Source organism: Sminthopsis crassicaudata, chromosome 6 (genome assembly GCF_048593235.1).
Source record: "Sminthopsis crassicaudata isolate SCR6 chromosome 6, ASM4859323v1, whole genome shotgun sequence".
Lineage (NCBI taxonomy): Eukaryota > Metazoa > Chordata > Mammalia > Dasyuromorphia > Dasyuridae > Sminthopsis > Sminthopsis crassicaudata.
The window spans coordinates 232,460,984-232,482,803 of record NC_133622.1 but is presented as its reverse complement, the minus strand read 5'-3'; the positions used below and the strand labels follow the sequence as shown (position 1 = coordinate 232,482,803).

Sequence of the window (21,820 nt, the reverse complement as noted above, 5' to 3'; positions counted from 1 at the left end):
GGTCTCTTGGTAGTAAAACGCGGTTTGGGCTGACAAAGCAGAATTCTATGGGGCAGAGGGAACTTGATCTGGGAGGGGTAAAACTGCTTGGCTGCAGGCTGCAGAACTTGCTGACAGGAATTTCTTCTGCTTCCATGATTGAAGAAGCCCGGGCAAAGGAGCAAGCCCCATAACCTGATCTGCAGGAAGGCTCTTTCCAATTCTGACTTCATGGAGACAAGATGAGAGAACCAAATATCCAACAAGCCTCACTAGGACTTGCCTAACAAACTCTCAGGCTTATCTGCAGTCAGCCTCAAAAGCTCATGGTATCTTGGGAGTGTAGAACCCACCATTTCACTTTCTGGGGTACTTCCACCAGCTCCAAAAAGGCGACAAGGCCCATTTACTGTCTGCACCCTAGGTAAGATCATTGTTAAGGAAAAAACAAATGTCTTTTGGAGTTTGGGTGCAATTATCTCTCCAGTCTTACTTTTTCTGTCTATCCCATCCCATCTAACTCTACTTTCCTTCAAATGCCCCAATAAATTCTATCTAATAACTATTAGGCCCATTTTGTGTGCAAGGTTCAGGACAGTCAGGTGGCAGAGCAGATAAGAGTGCCAGGCCCAGAATCAGGAAGACTCATGAAGAGAAGAACAGAACAGCTTTGCCAAATAATAATAACAAACCTCCAAAGAGCAACAAAAGGGAAATCCCATGTAACAATTGAAATTTGTCATTATTCAGTCATTTTCAGCCACGTCCAACTCCTTGTGAGACAATTTGGGCTTTTCTTGGAAAAAGCACTGGAATGATTTGCCATTTCCTTCCCCAGCTCATTTTAAAGATGAGAAAAGGGAGGCAAACAGCGTTAAGTGATTTGCCCAGGGTCACATAGCTAGTACTGAGGCCAAATCTAAACTCGGTTGCTCCTAAATCCAGAGCCAGTGCTTTATCTGCTGTGGCACCCAACAACTAAAATAACTGGAAGAACAGCGAGTGTTTATGGCTGGGATATGCCATTATAATACAAAGGGTAACATTATGAAAGATAAAGTACAATTTAATACTAGGTAAAACTCCCGAAAGCATGCTTTACAGAAACTGATAAAAATAATTCATTGGGAGAAGCAAAACACCAAGGACAATCCAACAAATAAGGGAGGGCAGCGCACTATTGCTGTATCAGGTCTTTGTGTCAGGGCTTGCTCTCTCTGCCAATCTTAACCACTTCTGCTTTTTTTACATGCTTTTTTACATGTGGTTCAAAGTTTAACAAGAGGCTAAATAGCTTCTGCCTTTATTACTTCATTCCCCAAATATTCTCCACCATATTTCTTTCCCCTCTCAGTTCCAATTTCCAAATGAGTAAATCAAATCTTCTCTCTATTCTTGTTTTGTATAAGACTTATAATTTTGATCCATACTTCTGAACAGAATACAATCTCAATTTCAGTGATACTTACAAAGTTATTTGTTTCACAACAGGAGGATATAAAATTACCTTGCTTAATACCCATATATACTTACAATTGTAAAAGATATTGGAGACCAGACATTTTTTATCACTGGCTCTTTTAATTTTGTGTGACTTTTCTTCCTAGGCTGTCCTTAAATAACTAGATAGAATGTAATTGAGGTTAGGGACCATTTCGTTTTTAATTTTTATCCCCAGGATCTAGCAAAGTGCCTGATACATAAGAACAAATACTTGCTGACGGGCTGATGATAAATGTAAGCAGTTTTTCTCCTTCTCCAACTCACCTTTTTAGTAGAAAGACCTTTAGATTAGATTCAGAAAATTCCAAGCAAATATATTCTAAGCAATCCTTACCAGGTACATTCCAAACCTTGATTTACAGCATAACATACTTCTATTTTCAACATTATCTTCTCTTTTCTTGAAATTCTTGTTTGCTATTGACAGAAGTTATCAGTTTCATGTTCAAACTTTAAAATCCTTGGTAATACATCCTAGATCCTTTTTGGCAATATAAGTGTCCACATAAATAAACAGAATTGGACAAGACATGAAAAACAGCTTTTGTTTTGTTGCATTTGTAAAGGAGCTATACAGCAATGGGGAACATGAAAGCATAATGTTTTGGCAAAATAAATACAAGTTGAATTTCTTTTCTTATAAAAGGAACAAAACACGACATTCAATGAAGAACATTACAAATGGCACATCAATATGTTATGCTTAAATTATATGAATATAAAAAATGAATTATGTCACAAAATACAAAATCTTTTTCAGCAAGATATTTCTCATTATGGAATATTTATGACTACCCAGGTGGCTCTTGATTACATAGTTAAATAATAATATTTCAGTAACATCCCCCAGCCAATCTTTTGGTCCCAGACCTTTCCAAATTTAGCTAGGGCAGAGAACTTTGGGATTGACAACCACATATTCTACTGTTGGCTCCATATGCAAAATTTCATCTAGCTTGGTTATGCTAAAAAACATTGTACTGGGTTGACAGAATCTTCAAACTCTGGAGTTATTCCCACACTAAGAAGATTATTAAGTGAAGAATTTCAGCAAAAGAATAATGATAATGACAATGATGGCAATTGTGATGACAATGATGATTCCCCTCTCTCATCTTTGGGATTTTAAATACTATCCCAGCAAAGCACCAAAATATCTGATGGAGTCAATTAAGCTGGAAAAGCTTCACAGATAGGATCAGAGTGCACTGTCCACTGTTAATACAATGACAAGCCTAGAAAAGCTCAGTCACTCAGCACTAGGTTGACTGCAGAGCGATGAATTTATTCACCACAGCAATTTTCAAAGACCATCTACAAATGCAGAGGTAATTACAGATCATCCAACTCTAAGTAAGAATAAAAATCGCAACCACTGCCAAAACAACAGGTGCTGACATGAAAACATACTTATTTCATTAGCCACCTCCTTCAGTTTTTCCTGGGATCTGCTGATGAGGACAATCTTCATTCCACGCTTTGCTAACTGCAAACAAGAGAGAATGAAGACAATTCAGTAAGTATCATGTAATGCTTTAGCAGCCAACAGGGTTTTAAAAACAATCTATGGGAAAGAAGATTCTTTGCTTGTCATTACTACTGCTCATTTAATTATAAAACTACATAAATTATAGACAGTTTGGTTTAAAAAATTTAGGATGCATTAAGATATTACTGAAAGACTGAAAAAAATTATGTAATTATTATTCTTTCTTATACACTGTAACTTGGCTCTACTAAATAAAGTGCTTTTCATAATCAAACACAATGTGACTTTTGGTCCCTCACCTTTCTGTCAGGAAGTAGGATAGCTAGCTTTATTATCGGGCCTTTGGACCTCTGACTGATCATTACATTGATCTCAAAACTGCTTGTTCTTACAATGTCATTATTTAATAAATTTTTCTGGTCCAACTCATTTTACTCTGCATCAAATCCTATTAAGTTTTTCCAGGTTTCTCTTCAACATTTCTTTTAGTTAAAAAAAATACTCCACTAGTTTCTAATTCTTTGCTATAACAAAAAAAAAAAAAAAAAAAAAAAGCAGCTCCACATAAAGCTTTTCCTACTTGTCATTTCTTACAAGAAAATAATATTCCATTACAATCATATACCACAGCTTCTCTAGCCATTCCCTAAATGACAGGAATCTTTTAATTTCCAATTTTTAGCCACCACAAAAAGAGCTGCTATAAATATATTTGTATATAGGTCCTTTGCCCTTTATTTTTTTATCTTTGATATCTTTGGGTTAGAGACCTAGAATTGGCACTGCTGGATCAAAGGGAATGCACAGTTTGATAGCCTTTGGGCACAGCTACAAATTGCTCTCCAGAATGACTAGATCAGTTCACAACTCCACTAACAATGTAGTAGTGTCCCAGTTTTTCCACTTTCCCTGCAGAGTTTTATCATTTTTCTATTTTGTCCTCTGTTACCCAATATTTGCACTCCCTCGGGTCATTGTCATCTGCCTACTAATGAAACAATAAATATGGTTTATTCAAAGTTTGCAAGAAGTCATTCACAGCCTCACTTTTCTCTCTGTGGCTTTCTACTGGTTTTATGAGTTGATAATACCCATAAATTTTTACCATCCTCCTCTGAAGTGTTTTTACCCATGAGTGCATTTTAAAATGGGTATAGCTTGTAGGTGCCATAATTCTCCATTTGTTAAAGAAAGCCAGGTCTTGCTCATTGCCTAAGAGTTGACTGACATGCTCTTTTGGCCTCCTTGACATGGTAATCCCTTTACATGTGTTAGACTTCTGTAGAAAATAGTGCTCATAAGAATCACAGTTTTTGCCTTTTGTTTCTCTCGTTTTCCTCACCATCAACAGTTTGTTTAAACAGATCCTGCTGAGGCTGTAAACTGCCTGTACCATCTCTTCCACTTTACCAGCTCAAAATGGACTTTGAGTTTGCCTTCTGTTTAAATGAGGCAGGAGTCTGAGCAGTATAAAGACACAGCTGACTCAAATTCGACTTCTCTATCAGTAAACAACACACAGAGCTAATTTCATGCCTTTTGCATGATTCTACTAGATACTCACCATGGCCAGCACATCGTGACTTTTTCAGGGGAGAGAATGTCCATGACATTTGGGGATGTCAATAACTACTTCTGAGTAGTCAGTCACAGAAACCTTTGAGATCTTGGATTGGCTAGACATGAACCACATTGCCTCACACACTTTCTGTCCCTTCTCCCACCAAAGGAAACCTTCACTGAAGGGTCTGATGATGTAGTTTGCAAGTCCTTGTCTACTAAGCATTCTCTATCTGAGACTCTGGCACACAAAAGCCATGAACACATTTCCATCGGCCCCCTTTTCGTTTAAGCTCATCATGAATACTACAAGGCAAGATGCTCACAGGTCTCACATAATAATATCTCTTATTGTCTTTGGTCATACAATGAAACTTTCCAAAATGAACTTGGGAGCATGGGTAAAATTGTCAGTCCAAGAACAAAATAGAACCAAAACCAAATTCTTTAACAGAAATTTAGGTACAAGAAGAGTCTACTGAGTATGTCAGCAAGGAAGCCCCAGCCACATGGGCAGAGACAAAAAAACAAAACAAAACAAAACAAACAAACAAAGAAACAAACAAACAAAAAAAAAAACCCAAACACCAAAGCTTACATAGATTTCAACTTATGTGGGAGGTGAATTGGGTATGGGGGCCCTTCAAGATTGGACATGGCTTATAGTTAGAGAACAGTGACAGGAAAGCTCTTCTTCAGATTAGCCATCTCTTGTAACTCCATCCCAAAAGATAGGACTCTTTGTTGTTTCAGCAGGAAAGGTTGCAGCAAAGGTCAAGGTTGTAATACTATTAGGGTCCAAGATAAAAGAAAAACAAACACAATGAAGTTGCTTTAGCTTTCTCGGTTATCTACAGAAGCCATCCTCCCATTTAGCTAACTTCTGTCTCTAGATTCAAATCTTGCCCTACTTAAGTAACCCTGAGCAAGTCAGTAAGTCCCACAGCCTCAGGTTCTTTTTCTACAAAATGAAAGAATTCCACAAGATGGTCCCTGAGGTCCCTTCCAGTTGTAGATCTAGTAGAACAATATATTCTATTGTTCTCCCCATTTAATCTACAATAATAATATTAGTAGTGCTGTGTGAACCACAGCCCGAAGCCTTCTAGGAGCATGCCAAAGTTTGGATTATCAGAAAATGATCTCAGATCCAAAACACCTATAGTAAGTTACTGTTTAGATATTCTAAAACCTGGGTTCCTAATACCCTCTGCTTCTGTTTTCATGCACAGAAATTAAAAGGAGTCACACAGTAAAACAGAAGGCCATTTTTAATTTGTTCTCATTAGGTGGGCTCTAATGATCGAAGAATTCATTACCTGAAAGCCAAATTATGATGAAACTTTCCATGCTTAAAGTGAGGCTGATGATATGGCTCTCTTCACATTTAGATTAGTCAACCCTGTTCTACTTGTTCATTGGGGAAGAGAGCCATCTACACCCAGAGACACAACCATGGAAATAGAGTGTGGAATACAACATAGCATTCTCACTCTCTCTGTTGTTATTTGCTTCCATTTTGTTTTCTGTCTCAGTTTTTCTTTTTCTTCCTTCTTGATCTGATTTTTCTTGTGCAGCAAGATAACTGTATAAACATGTATACATATATTGGATTTAACATGTATTTCAACATATTTAACATGTACTGAACTACCTGCCAGCTAAAGGAGGGGATGGGGGGAAGGAGAGGAAAATTTGGAACAAAAGGTTTTGCAATGGTCAATGTTGGAAAAATTACCCATGCATATGCTTTGTAAATAAAAAGCTTTAATTAATAAAATAATAATGATGATAATAAAAATTAAAAAAAATAAAATAAAATAAAGTGAGGCTGGTTCTTGGACACAGATCCAGCCTGATCCCCGGGCCACAGATGCAGGTTTTTCTTACAGAAAATGATAGAGCTTATGACTCTTTGATAGGAATCAAAATAGAATTTTGTGGAGATATTGAATAGGAAGATATAAGGTATTTGTCTTTGTGGTGGAACATGTCCAGTGAAAAGTCCAAGTAGGAAAAGTGTTTCTTATAGATGGACAGGTCCTCCAGATGTTCCTCTATACAGATGACTTTATGCCTGTGTTAAGCTCCAGAATAACATAGAGCCTTCTTGAGAAGCCTATAATTCCTCCAAAGAATATGGCCTAGCATGCTGACTGCTCAAACTGTAATATACAGCAAGATGATCATCTCACTGACTTTATTTAAAACTCAATATTCCTTAGATGTTGCAGATGAATATTAAGAATGGGCTTTTCAAGATAATTGTATAAATATGTATACCTACATTAGATTTACATATATTTTTACCATGTTTAACATATATTGGATTATCTGCCATCTAGGAGAGGAGGTGGGAAGATAGGGAAATTGGAATACAAAGTTTTGTAAAGGTCAATCGTGAAAAATTATCCTTGCGTATGTTTTAAAAATAAAAATCTTCAATAAAAATAAAAAATAAATATATACAAAAAAAAGAATGAGTTGTGATGTTTCTGTGAAACCCACATTTTCAACACCAATATTCTTCTAGTGATGCTATATGGCTTTGAATCTGAGAACTACAATCATAACCTCCAAGTAACACAAACTGTCAGTGAGGGACAAATCAATTGAAGACATATGGGTGGCAAGGGGGGCATAAATAAGCTGTCCTTATTACCTTGGATGACTTGAACACAAGAAATGGCATACAATTTAACAAGGGGGAAGTGAGGATTGGAGGAGAGGGGCCAGTCAAAGGTTGAATCTCAACAAAAAGGAATCCTGGGAATTATGAACTGATGAAGAGAGAAGAAAAGGAAGCAGAGAACAATATGTGCAATGACAAGAACATTGTAAATGAAAAAACTTTAAAAGGCTTAAGAATTCTGATCAAAGCCATAACCAACCATAACTCCCAAAGATGGCTGATAAAGCATGTTACTCACTTTCTGACAGAGAGGTGCAATCAGGATGCAAAAAGAGCATTAAGTTTTCCTATAAGACACCATGCAAATTTCTTTGGTTTGAGCATATTTGTTAAAAGGTTTCTATTTTTAAATGGTCAGGAAAGAAAGGGAGAACAATCACTAGAAATTCCAAAAAGAAAAACAGGGTCACTGAAACCTTTTTTAAATGTGCAGACAAGGACAAGAAGGAAGATAGGAAGGAAGCACAAAGGAGGATAGCTTTAAAAGTAACATGAAATTTTTAATGTAAATTTTTTTTTAAACAAAAAGCAAGCAAAAAAAAAAGTTTTTTAAACAAAAACAAAATGGAGACTCATGGTTTCTTGTTTTGAATTCTTCGTACGAGGAAATTGAGGAAAGGAGCATTTACATCCTGGATAAAAATAAATTAATAAAAATTAAAATTTTTAAACCTAAATTAATAAAATGAAGGCTTACCTCTTCTGCATATGATTTTCCAATTCCATCAGTACTTCCTGTGACAACTGAAAAGAGAAAAAAAGACAAAGAAAAAGTTTAATGTCTAACTCACAAAAATAGTACTAAAAAAAAAGCTAAATAGGATAAATAATAGGATTTTACTATTCCTTTTATAAGCAAAAATTTTCCAGACGCTCAAGTAGAAACATCATAAGAACAGGCCTCAAGCTTAACACAGTGATCCATTTTGCCTCTAACACCAAGTAGCACCAATATTTGTTTTATGAAAGTGCAAGGATACCCTTCAAAATGTCAAACCTTAAAAGAGTAAGGATATAGTCCCAAACTTCCTCTTTAAAACTATCTTCTAATGCCCCTGAAACCAATCAAGATGAGAAAAGACCAGTATTAGAGTTGGAGGGCCTGCAGGGAGAAGGACACACTAATACATTGCTGATCGATCGGAGAGTCATTCTGGAAACAATTTGAAATCACTGTCCATATCCTCAAACTCAGTGATCTCATTATGGGACACATACCTCCCAAGGAAGTCAAAGACATGAAGAAATGTCTCAGTCATATCAATAAATTCACACTAGAACTTTTATGATAGAAGAAAATTGTAAACAAAATGAATGTCCAACTGGAGGAATGGTTAAAACAACAACAACAACAACAACAAAAACTTTGATAAGTAAATATAATTCAAAGAAATAAAAAAAAATTAAAAAAAAAAAAAAGACTTCTGCTGTTTGGTCACTTCAGCCATGCAATTCCATGGCCCCTTTGAGGTTTTTCTTGGCCAAAATACTGGGAGAATTTGCCATTTTCTTTGATTCATTTTACAAATGAAGAACTGAGGCAAACAGGGTGAAGTGACTTGCACAGGATCATATAACTAACAAGAGTTTGAGGCCATATTTGAACTCAGGAAGTTGAGTCTAAAATCTTCCAGATGTGGCACTATCAACTGCACTACCTAGCTGTTGCCCCAGGAAATAAGACAGAATGACGAAAACAGCTGTCAAGAAAAGAATATATACAACAATTAAAAAAATATAAATAAATACTCCAGAGAATAAGACACTTCCCTCGAGAAACAGTGGATGTGAATTTTTGCATACACTATCAGATGCAGTCATTTAGCAATAATTGGTTTAGTTTATTACTTTGTTATAATCAAACAATAAATCAACAACCATGTAATAAATTTTTATTATGTGATAGAAACTGTTCTACGCACTGGGAATTGCAAAAAAGCAAAAACAATCCTTGACCTCATGGGCCATATGATTGACATATGGCCCATGGAGTCTACAACAAGTACATCTCTCAGGAGAAAGAAGACAAATACAAGATATCTCTGATGGTATTTTAATTCTGTGGTAAGATATTTATTAGAAAGTGGCCAGAAGTAGAAAACATCCTTAAATGCTTCCTCAAAATTGGTGTATACTTACACAAAGCTCTTCTTATCTCTTTATGCTCTAGAAATTTATTAAACCAATACTTGCATCAAACTGCAAAGTTCCAGGGATTTCCAGGGATCCAAAGATCCAAGATTCCAAGACAAGATAAACAACATCCCATCTCAATCACCCACATCTTAAATAAACTTGAATGCCATTTCTTTTCTATCTCCTCTCATCTAGATAATGGAATCCATCATTTGATTCAAATTAGGTACACAATAGTAGAGTACTAGGCCTGAAGTCATGAAAACTCAGCTTCCCTGAGTTCAAGTCTTACTTCAGACACTTCCCAGCTGTGTGACTCTGCACAAGTCACTTTACCCTGCCCGCCTCAGTTTGCTTATCTGTAAAATGATCTGGAAAGGGAAATGGCAAATTACTCCAATGTCTTTGCCAAGAAAACCAGAAAAGGAGTTAGAAAGATTCTAAGATAACTGAAAAATGACTCAAAAATAGCAAGCTCCAACTAGGAGTCCGTACTTCCCTCCAGCTGATTCACCAGCTCCTCTCCAGTTTCATTAGGTTTCCAATGAGGTAGTGTCAAAACAAAACAAAATAAAACCACTGAACAATAGTTTCCTATCTTTTCTTTCCCAAATTTTATAAAATATATCTGCTTATAAAGAGGTTTCTCTATTCTTCTGATCTAAAAATTATTATTCTTTCTGGACCTCATTAAAGCTTTCTTTTTTAAAGGAGTCTTAGCAAAATGAGAGAGCACTTATGGACTGGCTACGTATCATGTACAGTTACTCATACCAGTAGAATAAAATTTTTCTATTTGGTTTCTAAAACTCTTCTTGATGATGTTCATTGGCTTTTGTAACCAGGACAATATGCTGACCTGCACTGAGCTCTATTCTGGATAAACCAATAACTCGAGATGATCATCCTATAAATCAAACTTGGATTAGTTTTCTGTACGTATGTATTTTATAGACTTGCCCCCACTAAAGCTTACCCTTGTTTATTCACATTTTCCTTCTTATCTTGCAATGATGATAATTCATAATCGTAAGGAACCTTAAAGTTTATGAATATGTGTCTATGTACCTCTCAGATTGACTAAAATGACAAGAAAAGATAATAATAAACATTGGAGGGGATGTAGGAAAACTGAGACACCAATGAATTGTTGGTAAAGTTGTGAAATGATCTGGAGAGCAATTTGGAACCATGCCCAAAGGCTATCAAACTGAACATATCCTTTGATCCAGCAGTATCCCTACTGGGTCTGTATCTCAGAAATCATAAAAGAGGGGAAAGGAATCACATGTGCATAAAAATTTATGGCAGTTGTTTTTTTAGTGGCAAGGAATTGGAAACTGAGGGGATGTCCATTAGCTGGGAAATGGCTGAATAAGTTATGGTATATACATGTAATGGAATATTATTGTTTGGTAAGAAATAATTATCAGATTGATTAGAGGAAAGCCTAGAGAGACTTATATGAACTGATGCTGAGTGAAATGAGCAGAACCAAGAAAACACTGTACACAAGTTTACGTGATGATCAACTATGATGGACGTGGTTCTTTTCAACAGTGAAGTGATTCAAGGCAATTCTATTGGAATTGTGTCATGGAATTGTGATGGAAAGTGTCATCTGTCTCCAGAGAAAGAACTATGGAGAATGAATGTGGATCTAGATTTTCATCTTTTGTTGTTGTTGTTGTTGCTGTTGTTTGTTTTTCTCTCATGTTTTTCCCCCTTCTGATTTTTCTTGTGCAGCATGACAAATGTGGAAATACGTTTGGAAGAACTGCACATGTGTAATCTATAATGGATTGCTTCCCTATCTTGTGGAGGAGGGAATAAGGGAAGAGAGGGAGAAAAATCTGGAACACAAGGTTTTGCAAAGGTGAATACTGAAAACTATCTTTGCATGTATTTAGAAAAATAAAATACAGTTTAAAAATACATATGTATATTATCTCATTGGATGCTTACCACATATTATTATGTACACATATTATGAAGTACATTTATTATCCTTATTTTCTAGGTGAGGAAACTGAGGCTGAAAATGTAAGTGGCTGCTCTGAGTCACAAAGTGAGAGTTTGAATATAGGTCTTGTGATTGATTCCAAGCCCAAAGCTCTTGCCAGCACTATTTCTCATTTTCATGAGGCCAAAAAACACCCTAAAAACATATAGCCTTTGACCAAAACTCTAGACTTAAGTACAATTAATCATCAATAAAATAGCAGGACTGTTAATAGGTCTAGCCTTCGCAACTCACATAATTCTAAGCCATTTTTCTTGAACTCAACCCTAAAAATAGTCTAAACACCTCCAGACTAGATCAGTTCTAGAGGTGGTAAAAATGCTCCAGAAGAGGCAGCTCTTTAAATATTTTTATATGCTCAAAAATTGTGTGAAACCTCTAGAATCAAATTAAGAACAATCACACAGTATCAGACTTTCTAAGTTAAAAGCAAAACACTAAACAAATTATTCAAAAAGCCCCCTCCCCCCCGAAGAACAAATTCTCTATTTTTCTGGTGGCCTTCAGTTTCAAATTAAACAAATTTATTTCCTCAGTACTTACTTTGGGTTTGGTACTATGGGAGATACACTGCAAGACACAATTTATATCAACATATACACTAAAAACTTGGGACACACTTCATATTCAATTCATAGTATACTGTTTGCAATGAGTAAATGTTAGAGAAATAACTTGATTCTTTACCACCTATAAACTTCACTCCAGATATTTTCTAGGACCCAGACAAAAAAGTCACTTTTCCAAATTCTGCTATTTGTGCTCTCCAACATGGAAGGTACTGTCACTTAAATTCTATTTCGCAGGGTTAAAGAATGTTAGAATTTGCAAGTTAGGACTTCCAAGACCCTCTCATTTAATCTGTGGGTGAATATATATCTCTATAGCACCCCCAAGGGTAATCATCCCTTAGTTCAAATCTTTGGAACTTTTTCCTTATATTGAGCATAAACTTTCCTTTCTACTACTTCAACACAATAGCCCTCACTTCTGCCCTCTGGAGCCAAGCAGAACAAGTCAAATGAATAAATTTCCAGAAAAATCTTAAGGGCATAAAAAGTTTATTTATAGAAATATGATCACAAAATGATATCCGAAATACAATTGGATCTTTTTAGCCATCCTTCCAGTCTAGCCTTCTAATGGCATAGAATAATAATGGCAACTGGAAATCAGGGATCACTTTCCTATCACTGACAAAATGACAAATTCACCAGCGTCTTATACTCATGTGGTGCCAGCCTTCCTCGGATATACAACCAGGGTCACATCACTTGCTAAAATTGGAGCTTCTGCCAAAGATGAAAATCCCAGAGAGCACAAATAAATCACTTCATTTGTTTCAAAAAGAGGATGATGATATCTGCTGATAAATAAGATGAACTTTTAGGGACACCGTTCCTGGTCACAGACAATGCCATTCTAAAAGAAAATTGTCTGCTATTCATTTCATCTCAGTAAGATAATTGCAGTATATGCCATAATGATGACAGGCAGCATGATGGTAGATTACCAAGATTCAGAGTCAAAAGATCTAAGTTCATTTCTCATATTTGGGTGATCATCCAGGGTGAGGAAATTCTACTTTCTGTGCATATGAGATGATTTCTAATGGATCTTCCAGTTTTATAGATCCTGAGATCTATCTATCCACTAACATTACAGTGTCTAAGGATATAGAACAATGCAATTTGGATACCAAGACACTGACTATGTAAAGTTAACTTGTCAAAATTCCTTGAACAGGAAAGATTACTGGATCAGAAGTTGCGGAGAAGGGTTTGAATCCCAGCTCTTCTCCACATTACCTGTGTGATCCTGAAAAAGTCATTTAAATTCTTGGGTTAAAAAAAAAAAAAGATACTTATAATTTTTAGAGTCTCTTCAAGCTTTAAATACTATGATCTCAGCTTATTATGAACTGGATGTAAGTTCGAATGACCAAATCCTAGTAGAACAACATCACAAATTCCATGGTTGAAGCATAATAGCTGTTAGTCTCTACAAGTACTATTTAAAGAATACTAAAAACACTGCAATTTTTTGATCTGCTAAGTAACCTAATTTCAATTACTTATATCAAAAATAGAAGAAGATAAGCTAGTACTAATTTATCAATCATTTATCAGTCAATACTTTGATTCAAAATGGCAGAACTCTAGCCCTTATAGTAAAAGAGACAAGCAGCATTGATCCTACTTGACAACTTAGGTTCTATTTGGCACCTGGGTTCCACCAATTCTAGACAACTGGAGAGAAACACGTTTCCTTCTCAGTCAGGGATGACACTGAATGGAGTTCTCTTGTCTTTTAGTGGCATTTTCTCATATTCTTTAGGTCCTTGTATTCAATATTGTCTTGGCTATATTTAAATTATTCTTAATCAGTATCTGCAAGTTTTCCACTTGCTACAGCTACCTAAGAGCCACTGGACTTGAATGAGCAAGAGGATGATGATCAGAGTAGAAATTAAGGAAAATCACTTTGACAGCTGAGTGGAGAAGACTGGAATAGCACTAGGATGGCAGCTTTATCAGAGGAAAAAATGAGAGATGTTCAAAAGATAGGATTACATCAACAGGACTTGGAACCTTGAATAGGATGTGAGAAAGTTAGTTAACCAATAAGCATTTATTCTGTACCTACTATGTACACAAAGCACTGGATTAGATTTAAAAAGAATCAAAAGACCTCATGATCTAATGAGGGCAACAACAAGCAAATAAATATGTACAAACAAGTTACATAAAGGATAAATAGAAACAAAATAACATCAGGAAGGCACTAGAATTACAAATATCTGGGACAACCTTTCAAAAGATGATGAAATTGTAGCTGAAGGAAGCCAGGCAAGCCAGGACGCCGAGATAAGAACAGAGAACATCCCAGGAATGGAGGACAACCAGAGAAAACATGCCAAGCCACAAGCTGGTAGAGCTTGCTCATGAAAAGGCAGGAAGGCCAGTGAAGAGTGGAAGGTCATGGATAGTGAGCCTCAGTGATTGGGAAGCCAGTAGTTCTCTCAAAACTAACAGGAAAGTAAGCTTGAGGTGAGGGGGAGGGAGGGCAGAGGGAAGATAACAATTTCAGTTTGGGATATAACAAATTTGAAATACTGGTGGGATAGCCAAACTGGTGGCATTTGGTGATGAAGGACAAGAGCTCAGGAGAAGTTAGAGCTAAATAACAAGATCTGAGCACCATGCAGGAGCTAATGTAACATCTAGCTACATCTCAACAAGATATTAGAGGAAGAAGAAAAGGTGGCCCAAGACAATTTTAAGGGACAATCACTATTAGCAGATATAATTAGCAAAGGGGATTGAGAAAGAGCAGTCAGATAAGTAGGAGAACTAGGAGAGAATATCCATGAGAAGAGAGTGATTAACACTGTCAGAATCTGCAGTAGGATGAGAACTGAGGAAAAAACAATTGGATTTGGCAACTGAGAGACCACTGGTAACTTTGGGGAGAATAGTTTTATTGGAAAGATGAAGTAGAAAACCTAATTACAACCGTTAGAAGGGACTGAGATGGAGAAAACAAAGACATCAGCTGAAGCTAGCGGATCTTTCTCAAGGAAGGGAGGCAAAGATGGATCGACTGAAGGGTTTTCTAAGGACAGGAGAGACATAGGCATGTTTGTAAGCCATCAAGAAACAGAACAATTGATTAAAGTTTAGTGAGAACATGGGAATGATGGAAGGTACAGCCAGCTGGAGAAGACAGGATAGGAAGGAATCAGAAATACATATAGAGTTGACAAGAACTACCACCTCTTCATGTGAGACAGGAGTCAAGGAGGGATGGGGAGTAGATATCTGAGTGATATGAAACAAGGAGAAAAGAACAAGATCTTGGTGAAGAGCCTCAGTTTCTATGGGTGAAGTAGGAGGCTAGGTTCTCAGCTGACAGAAAGGAGAGGGAACCACATGAGAGGTTTGAGGAAGGATAAAGGTTCGGACAAGCGACTGTGATGATCAGGACAGTGAATCACTTGGGGGCCAGCAGCAGGGAAAGGGGCTGGGGAGAGGGGCAGGCATGTAAAAGGAATTCCTCTGCAGCAGTGGGCCCAGTGGACATTACAGAACAAATCTCGAGTGGAGCCAATCAATAATTTTCTCCAGCTTTGTTCAGTAGCACGAGAAGACACATGAAAACAGCAGATGATGGGAATAGGCTCAGTCTTGGAAAGAAGTGATCAGCAATAAGAAGATGGGACAAGGCACTGAAGGTAGAGGAGAGAATTGAACTGATTCACCAAGGGGTTTTGATAAAGAAGGGAGAAAGGTGTAGACTGTGCAAGGCCAAGGGCCAAGGAAAGAAGAGAAGAGTGAACAGACTAAAATTCTCCATGAAGACAAAAAATGCAGAGGTATAATAAAAGTCTATGATTAGATAAAGAAACTTCAAAAAGTCCTCAGTCTTTCCCCCAATCAATGAGCACCTACTTTATTTTTAGTTCTTGACGACGACACAAAATACATTTTTTTTTTAAGCATATGGGATTTTCCTTTTGTTTTTGACTCTTCGGGAGTAATAAATATCCAGTAGTGGGACTGCTGGGTCAAAGAATATGAAGGTTCAGGCACTTTTCACAGGCAACTGTAAATTTAGAGCTCCCTTTCTTTAAAGGGGTCTCTTGCTACATGATGAAGTATGACCTCAGAATCCCTTCCAAGACTATGAATCTCCTGGAATCAATAGATAATATTACACAATATTTTTTCCATTTCTGGTCCCAGTTCTTTACTTCTTCCAGAAATGAGGCTTCAGCTAGAGCAAAGCAGGTCAAATGCACCAGGGATTCCTTTAGAAAACCCAGCTTGGAAGCCTGCATCAGTCACTAACTAGCAGTGTAATCTAGGGCAAGTCCCTTAATTTCTCTACGCCATATATTTCCTATCTACAAAATAAGAAGCTTGGATGAGATACTCTCTAAGGGCCCTCTCACTACAAAGACTCTCTGATTGATTCAATAAGTTCAGTGTCATCATATTTATGTAAGCTGGAGTTATCCATAGCAATGGAACCTAAAGCAAGAAACAAGGATGGTTTCATTTCGCTATGAAGTCAACAGTCTTGGTGATCTATCTGCTTTTTAGGTTCTGCTATGGGTCTGCTTTTTTGGTGTGTTTGTTTAAGAAAAATAAATCAGGGCAACATCTAAATGATAAAATTCAAGTAAACAGGAATAACCTTGGGGATTTCTTGCCAGTTTCATATATATCTCTGCTGAATAATAAGACTTAAGACTTGTGACTATTCTTTGGAATTAAAAAAGCTCTAAATTACAGAAGCGATTTGACAAGCTAAGTAATAATCTCTAACAAGATAGTGTTGGAGGGTTATCTGCAGTTCTGACACTTGACCAAGCTAGTACATCAGCACTGCATGCCCCATACCTCTAGTTCTTTAGACAAAGGAACAATATATACACACACCAAATGATGATGGTCTCAAGAACAAAACTATTTCACAGAATCATAATTTTTGAGCTGAGAAAAAGCTGAAGGATCCAAAAAGTCCCAACAACCTTATTTTACAGTTAAAGCAACTTGTCCAGAGCAGTGAGGTGACATGTCCAATTTCCTACAAACCAATGACAGAGGCTACAATCCAGTTTTCCAGACTACCAATCCAGGCTTTTCATATATTTGCATTTTAACAACAATACAATTTCTAAAATTCCATTCAGGTACCATTCCATACCTTCTACTTAATGCTGTCTAGAACTTTTCAGTGAATAGTTATTTGCATATTGCTTCCTCCATTCAAATGTGAGCACCTTGAGGGCAGGGACCATGTTTTCTTGTCTTTTTTTTGCATCTCCAATACTTGAGAGCAGCACCTGGGCCACAACTACCTCATTAAGAATTAGTAGGCATCCAATTACAACTCACACTTATATGCTGTCTAAAATTTATATACCACCTTCCTCAAAATAGTCTGGAGAGTTATGCATTCAGCAATGATTGTTAGAACAAAAGCACCATGGAGAGCACTGGAGATATGATGACAAATGCAAAGCAGTCCTTACACTCAAAAAGCTTAAGTTTTATTTCATTATCCATCTGAGTTTAACAACAGCCATGTTCTCACCACTCCCTACATGGCTTAGTCCTCAAACCAGCTGGTCTTTTCTCTTTGGCCTCCTCACTCAACACATCCTACACATAACCAAGAAAAACATTCCGCATTCACCATTTTCACTGGGTTATTCTGATAAGAAGCAACACAAGCACCCCAGTGCAAATGGAAGATAACAGAAATACTACCTTAGCGCTCAGAATCAGGTAACCTGGGTTTGAATCCCAATTCTAATGACTACTGGCTGTGTCAATATAGGGAGGCCATTTAGTTTCCATGAGAACCGGTTTCCTCCTCTGTAAAGTGAGAACGATAAAAACCTATGCCTCCTACCTCATCATAAAAAAAGCACTGTATGATCCTTCAAATACTACATTAAATGAAATTTTGCAATACATTCCATTGTCTGATCCTTTGATATTTTCATTCTACAAGCCCACCATTTTATCATCCACCTCCTTTCTCCCCACTACTCTACAAAGGCATTCTTCTCAACACAAGCTACCTGTTGCATGCCTCTGACCTTTCTCCTAACATTCAAGTCAGATCTCCCTCTCTAAAAATCTACTCAAGATTCTCTCCCTTCAGCAAGTTATCCTGTCATCCCTAACACTCTCTTTCTACTTACTGACACCTCTCCCAACACTCCCTCGGATCCTCTGTCCTCTGCCATTATTCACACCTGGACATCCCTTGGTAAGCACTGTCTTTTTCACGGACTGTATGTGATCTATATTCTCAACCAGACTGTAAATTTCTCAACCACAAGGACAGTCATATTTAATATGACATTTCACATGTAGAGGGCACCCAAGAAGTGATTCTGTTGCTGAGTGAAAATATCCTTGTCAAGAAAGGAGCTGGATCTTATTGTTCCCAGTTTTCTACCAGTTTTTCTAAGGCAGAACCTGTAAATGAAGCTACACCGTGGTCAAAAGGGAAATCTGATGCCAACTTTGTGGATAAATCCAGCAATTGTTCAACAGATACTTACTATCTACTATGTGTGATCAATTATTTCCTTTTTCTTATTTAAGACAGAAATAAACATAATTCAGCTTTCCAGGAAATATAATTAGTAGAAAATGAAGTAGGCCTCAGTACATGCTGAGTCTATAGATAAACTTTCAAAGGATGCTGGGACTCTGTGACCAAAAGAAATGATTTTTATCGCTAAAGAGCCACATCATTATCATGTTCCAAGATGGGTGTGAAGTGACCTAGCCTCTGAATTAGTTTTCAGCTCCAGGGGAAAATGGAACTTTGACTATTTTGGCTTTGTAAAAAAACCAAAGCTGACATTATCAAGGCAGACAGATGTAGTTCACACTACTTAACACTCATGTTGGCTTCTTCCAATTAACTCATTGATTATGGTAATGGTTCTATCTTGGTACAGAAAAAGAGATGAGTTAAACTCCTCCTCAGTTAGTTATAACCATTAGTACCCATAACTCCAGTTAAGAGGTAAAGAAGAGGATACATGCTGTTTTAGGAGTTGAATCATGGTAGAGGGAGAAAAGAGAAAGGATAATGAGGTAATATTCTAGCAAACAAGGCCAGAACCTAAAATATGCAAGTCTTTGAAAAGACCGGACCTGGCAAGTATAAAGACGATCCTTGTTTAGCATCCAGAAGTGTCCAGTTTGTTAGAGGTTATATAAAATACTAGCAATTCACCAGTGACTAGTTTCCAGATTTTTTTCTAGTCAACAAAAATACTTTAGTTTGGGTAGGTTAAAAATATTCTATTCTTTGTCCTCAACTTGCAAAGAACAGCTATTTTTAGCAAGAACCCAATCAACCTTATCAAAATCAAACATCAAAAATAGACTAGAGGAACACTGGAAGCAAACACATTATTTTTAGCTCCTCTGCCTCTCTTCACCAGATCCTGACTGCGAAGCCCATGCACGAGTGCTCAGTTATTCCAGGCGGGTCCTCCTCGTGACCCTTTTTTTCCCTGAACACCTGAATGCAGAAAACACTCGATTGATTAAAGATTAATACCGCCGCAAACCGTGACAGCTGCCTCTCCTCTGAGTGTTTCTGGGGAGGGGGAGAACAGGGAATGACAGAGAGCTTGCATCAGTATTCCTCCTGGGGATCTATTACATGGAAAGAAAATTGCTATTTCAATTCCCTTTTGTTGCTAAAAATAGCAGTCCCAATTGATTCCAGCAAACAGGGCACCGGCTGAGCTACGCCGAATTTAGAAGCCACTGAAGTCCCAGAGAGTGGCTGCTAACGCAGGCCAACACATGCCAGCTCATATCGAACAGAGAACAAAGAAGATAAGCACGCGGGCTGCAAATTAATCAGACAGCGGCAACTTCCTGTATCTGTATTAAAGCAAGGCAGAGAGAGAGTGGGCCAAAGTCGGAAAAGACCAACGGGAGCCGGGTTCCCACTCCCACGGAAATGGAAGTCATTTGGCTAGGAAAGAAAATGGGCTGGTCAAAAATGGCCTATGACAGGCCGGGAATTCCATCTATTTCTTCTCAAAGCCAAAGAGTTTGCTACCAGAAATATGTGTGTGTGTGTGTGTGTGTGTGTGTGTGTGTGTGTGTGTGTGTGTGTACATATATATGTGTATATAAAAACACAAACATCTATACGAGTGATATGTACACAAACTCATAAATGGATCACCCATGCAAAGAACAAATACCAATCCACAGGTGCCCTCCAAGTCACTGTGAAGAAACCTTGGTGCTTTTAAAGCACCTGTGGGTTCGGAAGGAAGAGAGGGTGTGAAAGTCAGGAGGGCAAACCCTAAGGGAGGGGGTGTGCAGGCAAGGTGGACCTGATGCGCGGGCGGTATCCCCCACCCCAGTCCAGACTACCTTCCCCCCACACCATCTGGCATTTCTGTCCTGCTGCTTTGTGTCTCCTGCCTGGGCTTTGTACCAGACAATCATCTGGATTAAGTCTTTGCTTCTAAAAAATGTAAAATCTTCTGGGAAAGCTAGGGAGAAGAGGGTGAGCTATCAGTCATTCACATATTAATGTGAATTAGTTCAACAAAATTGCTTTTCTCTAGTTAAATGATTAAGAAAATGGACATTCTGATAAGGAGGGATGAGCGGGCAGAGAAGAAGGATGGCCTTATAAAGGTCTGAGGAGATCTACAAAGAGAAATGGAACTAAAAGAGTTGGTGAAGTCTTCCAGGAGAACATGGGGTTTTAGTTGGGCCTTGAAGGAAGCCAGGGAAGCCAGGAGGTAGGGGTAAGGAGGTAGAGTCTCCCAGAAATGGAAGATGGTCAGAAAAATGCCCAGAACTAAGAGATGGAACATCTCATTCATGCAACAGCAATACAGGGAGTGTCACAGGCTTAAAGAGTATGGGAAAGGTAAGGAGGGCCTAGATTTAAAAGGGCTTTGAATGCCAAACAAAGGATTCTGTATTTGATCCAAGTGGCAATAGGGAACTACTGGAATTTATTAAATGAATAGAATGACACTGTCCACTTGGAAGGACCTTTCTCGAGAAAAAATCACTCTGGTGGCTGGAGGGTAAATTCAGGTAGGGAGATCTGGAGCAGGCAGACCCACCTTTAGGCAATTGCTGCTTCCAGATGTGAAGTAATAAGGGCCTGGACCAGGATGCTGGCACTGTCAAAAGAGCCTGTTCAAAATTTTGGAAAGGTGAAATCAATAGATTTGGGTAACAAATTGGATGAGGAGGAGGAGAGATAAAATATTGTGACAAGTTGAGGAAGATACCAAAGTTGTCAGCCTGAGAGACTGGGAGGATGGTGTTATACTCAACCGTGATAGGGAAGGGAGAAATTAGAAAGTGGGGAAGACAGAGGGGCAAGAAATGACTGAGTTTAAGATGTCACCCTGACATCCAGTTGGAAACAAAAGGGTGGAAGTCACCAAATTGGTTCCAGCAAAACAGATCAAAGAACCATCAGCATAGAAGTGACCACTGAATCATGGGAGCTGATGATATCACTCAGGCAAGTCATCCAGAGGGAGAAGAGCTAGGGCCAGGAGAGAAGCCTATGGAACAGAGAGGGATCTGACAAAGGAGACTGACATGGGTAAGAGAAGTAAGAGAACGAGGAGATTGAAGGGTTCCAGAATCCTAGAGATGAGTCTCAGGGAGGAGAGAATGAGCAACGGGTCAAAGGCTGCAGAGAGATACCGAGACAAAAGGCCACTGGATCTGGTGATCAGGTGATCACTGCCAACTCTGGAGACAGCAGCTGCTGTGGAATGAGGAGGCTGGAAGCCAGATCGTAAGGAGAAAGAGGAGGTGTCCATTGTAGATGGCCTTCTCAAGGAGGTTAGCCACAAAGAAAGAAGACCAAGGATTCCAGTGAGCAGGCAGGGCAGAGG

The 21,820-nt window shown here is 38.0% G+C and overlaps 1 protein-coding gene and 1 non-coding gene across 2 annotated transcripts in view; both read right to left on the bottom strand.

Annotated features, from left to right (window-relative positions):
* HSD17B12 (hydroxysteroid 17-beta dehydrogenase 12) overlaps positions 1-21,820 on the bottom strand; it is a 123,123-nt gene that overhangs the window by 72,640 nt on the left and 28,663 nt on the right. The window contains exons 2-3 of the mRNA XM_074274977.1: positions 7,921-7,967; positions 2,893-2,968 (exon numbers count right to left, since the gene is read on the bottom strand). Coding sequence (XP_074131078.1) covers positions 2,893-2,968; positions 7,921-7,967 — 123 coding nt within the window. The remainder of the gene's footprint in view (positions 1-2,892; positions 2,969-7,920; positions 7,968-21,820) is intronic.
* LOC141548161 (small nucleolar RNA SNORA68) lies at positions 318-455 on the bottom strand. Its single transcript, XR_012483845.1, has one exon. It is a non-coding gene; the product is annotated as a small nucleolar RNA SNORA68 (small nucleolar RNA).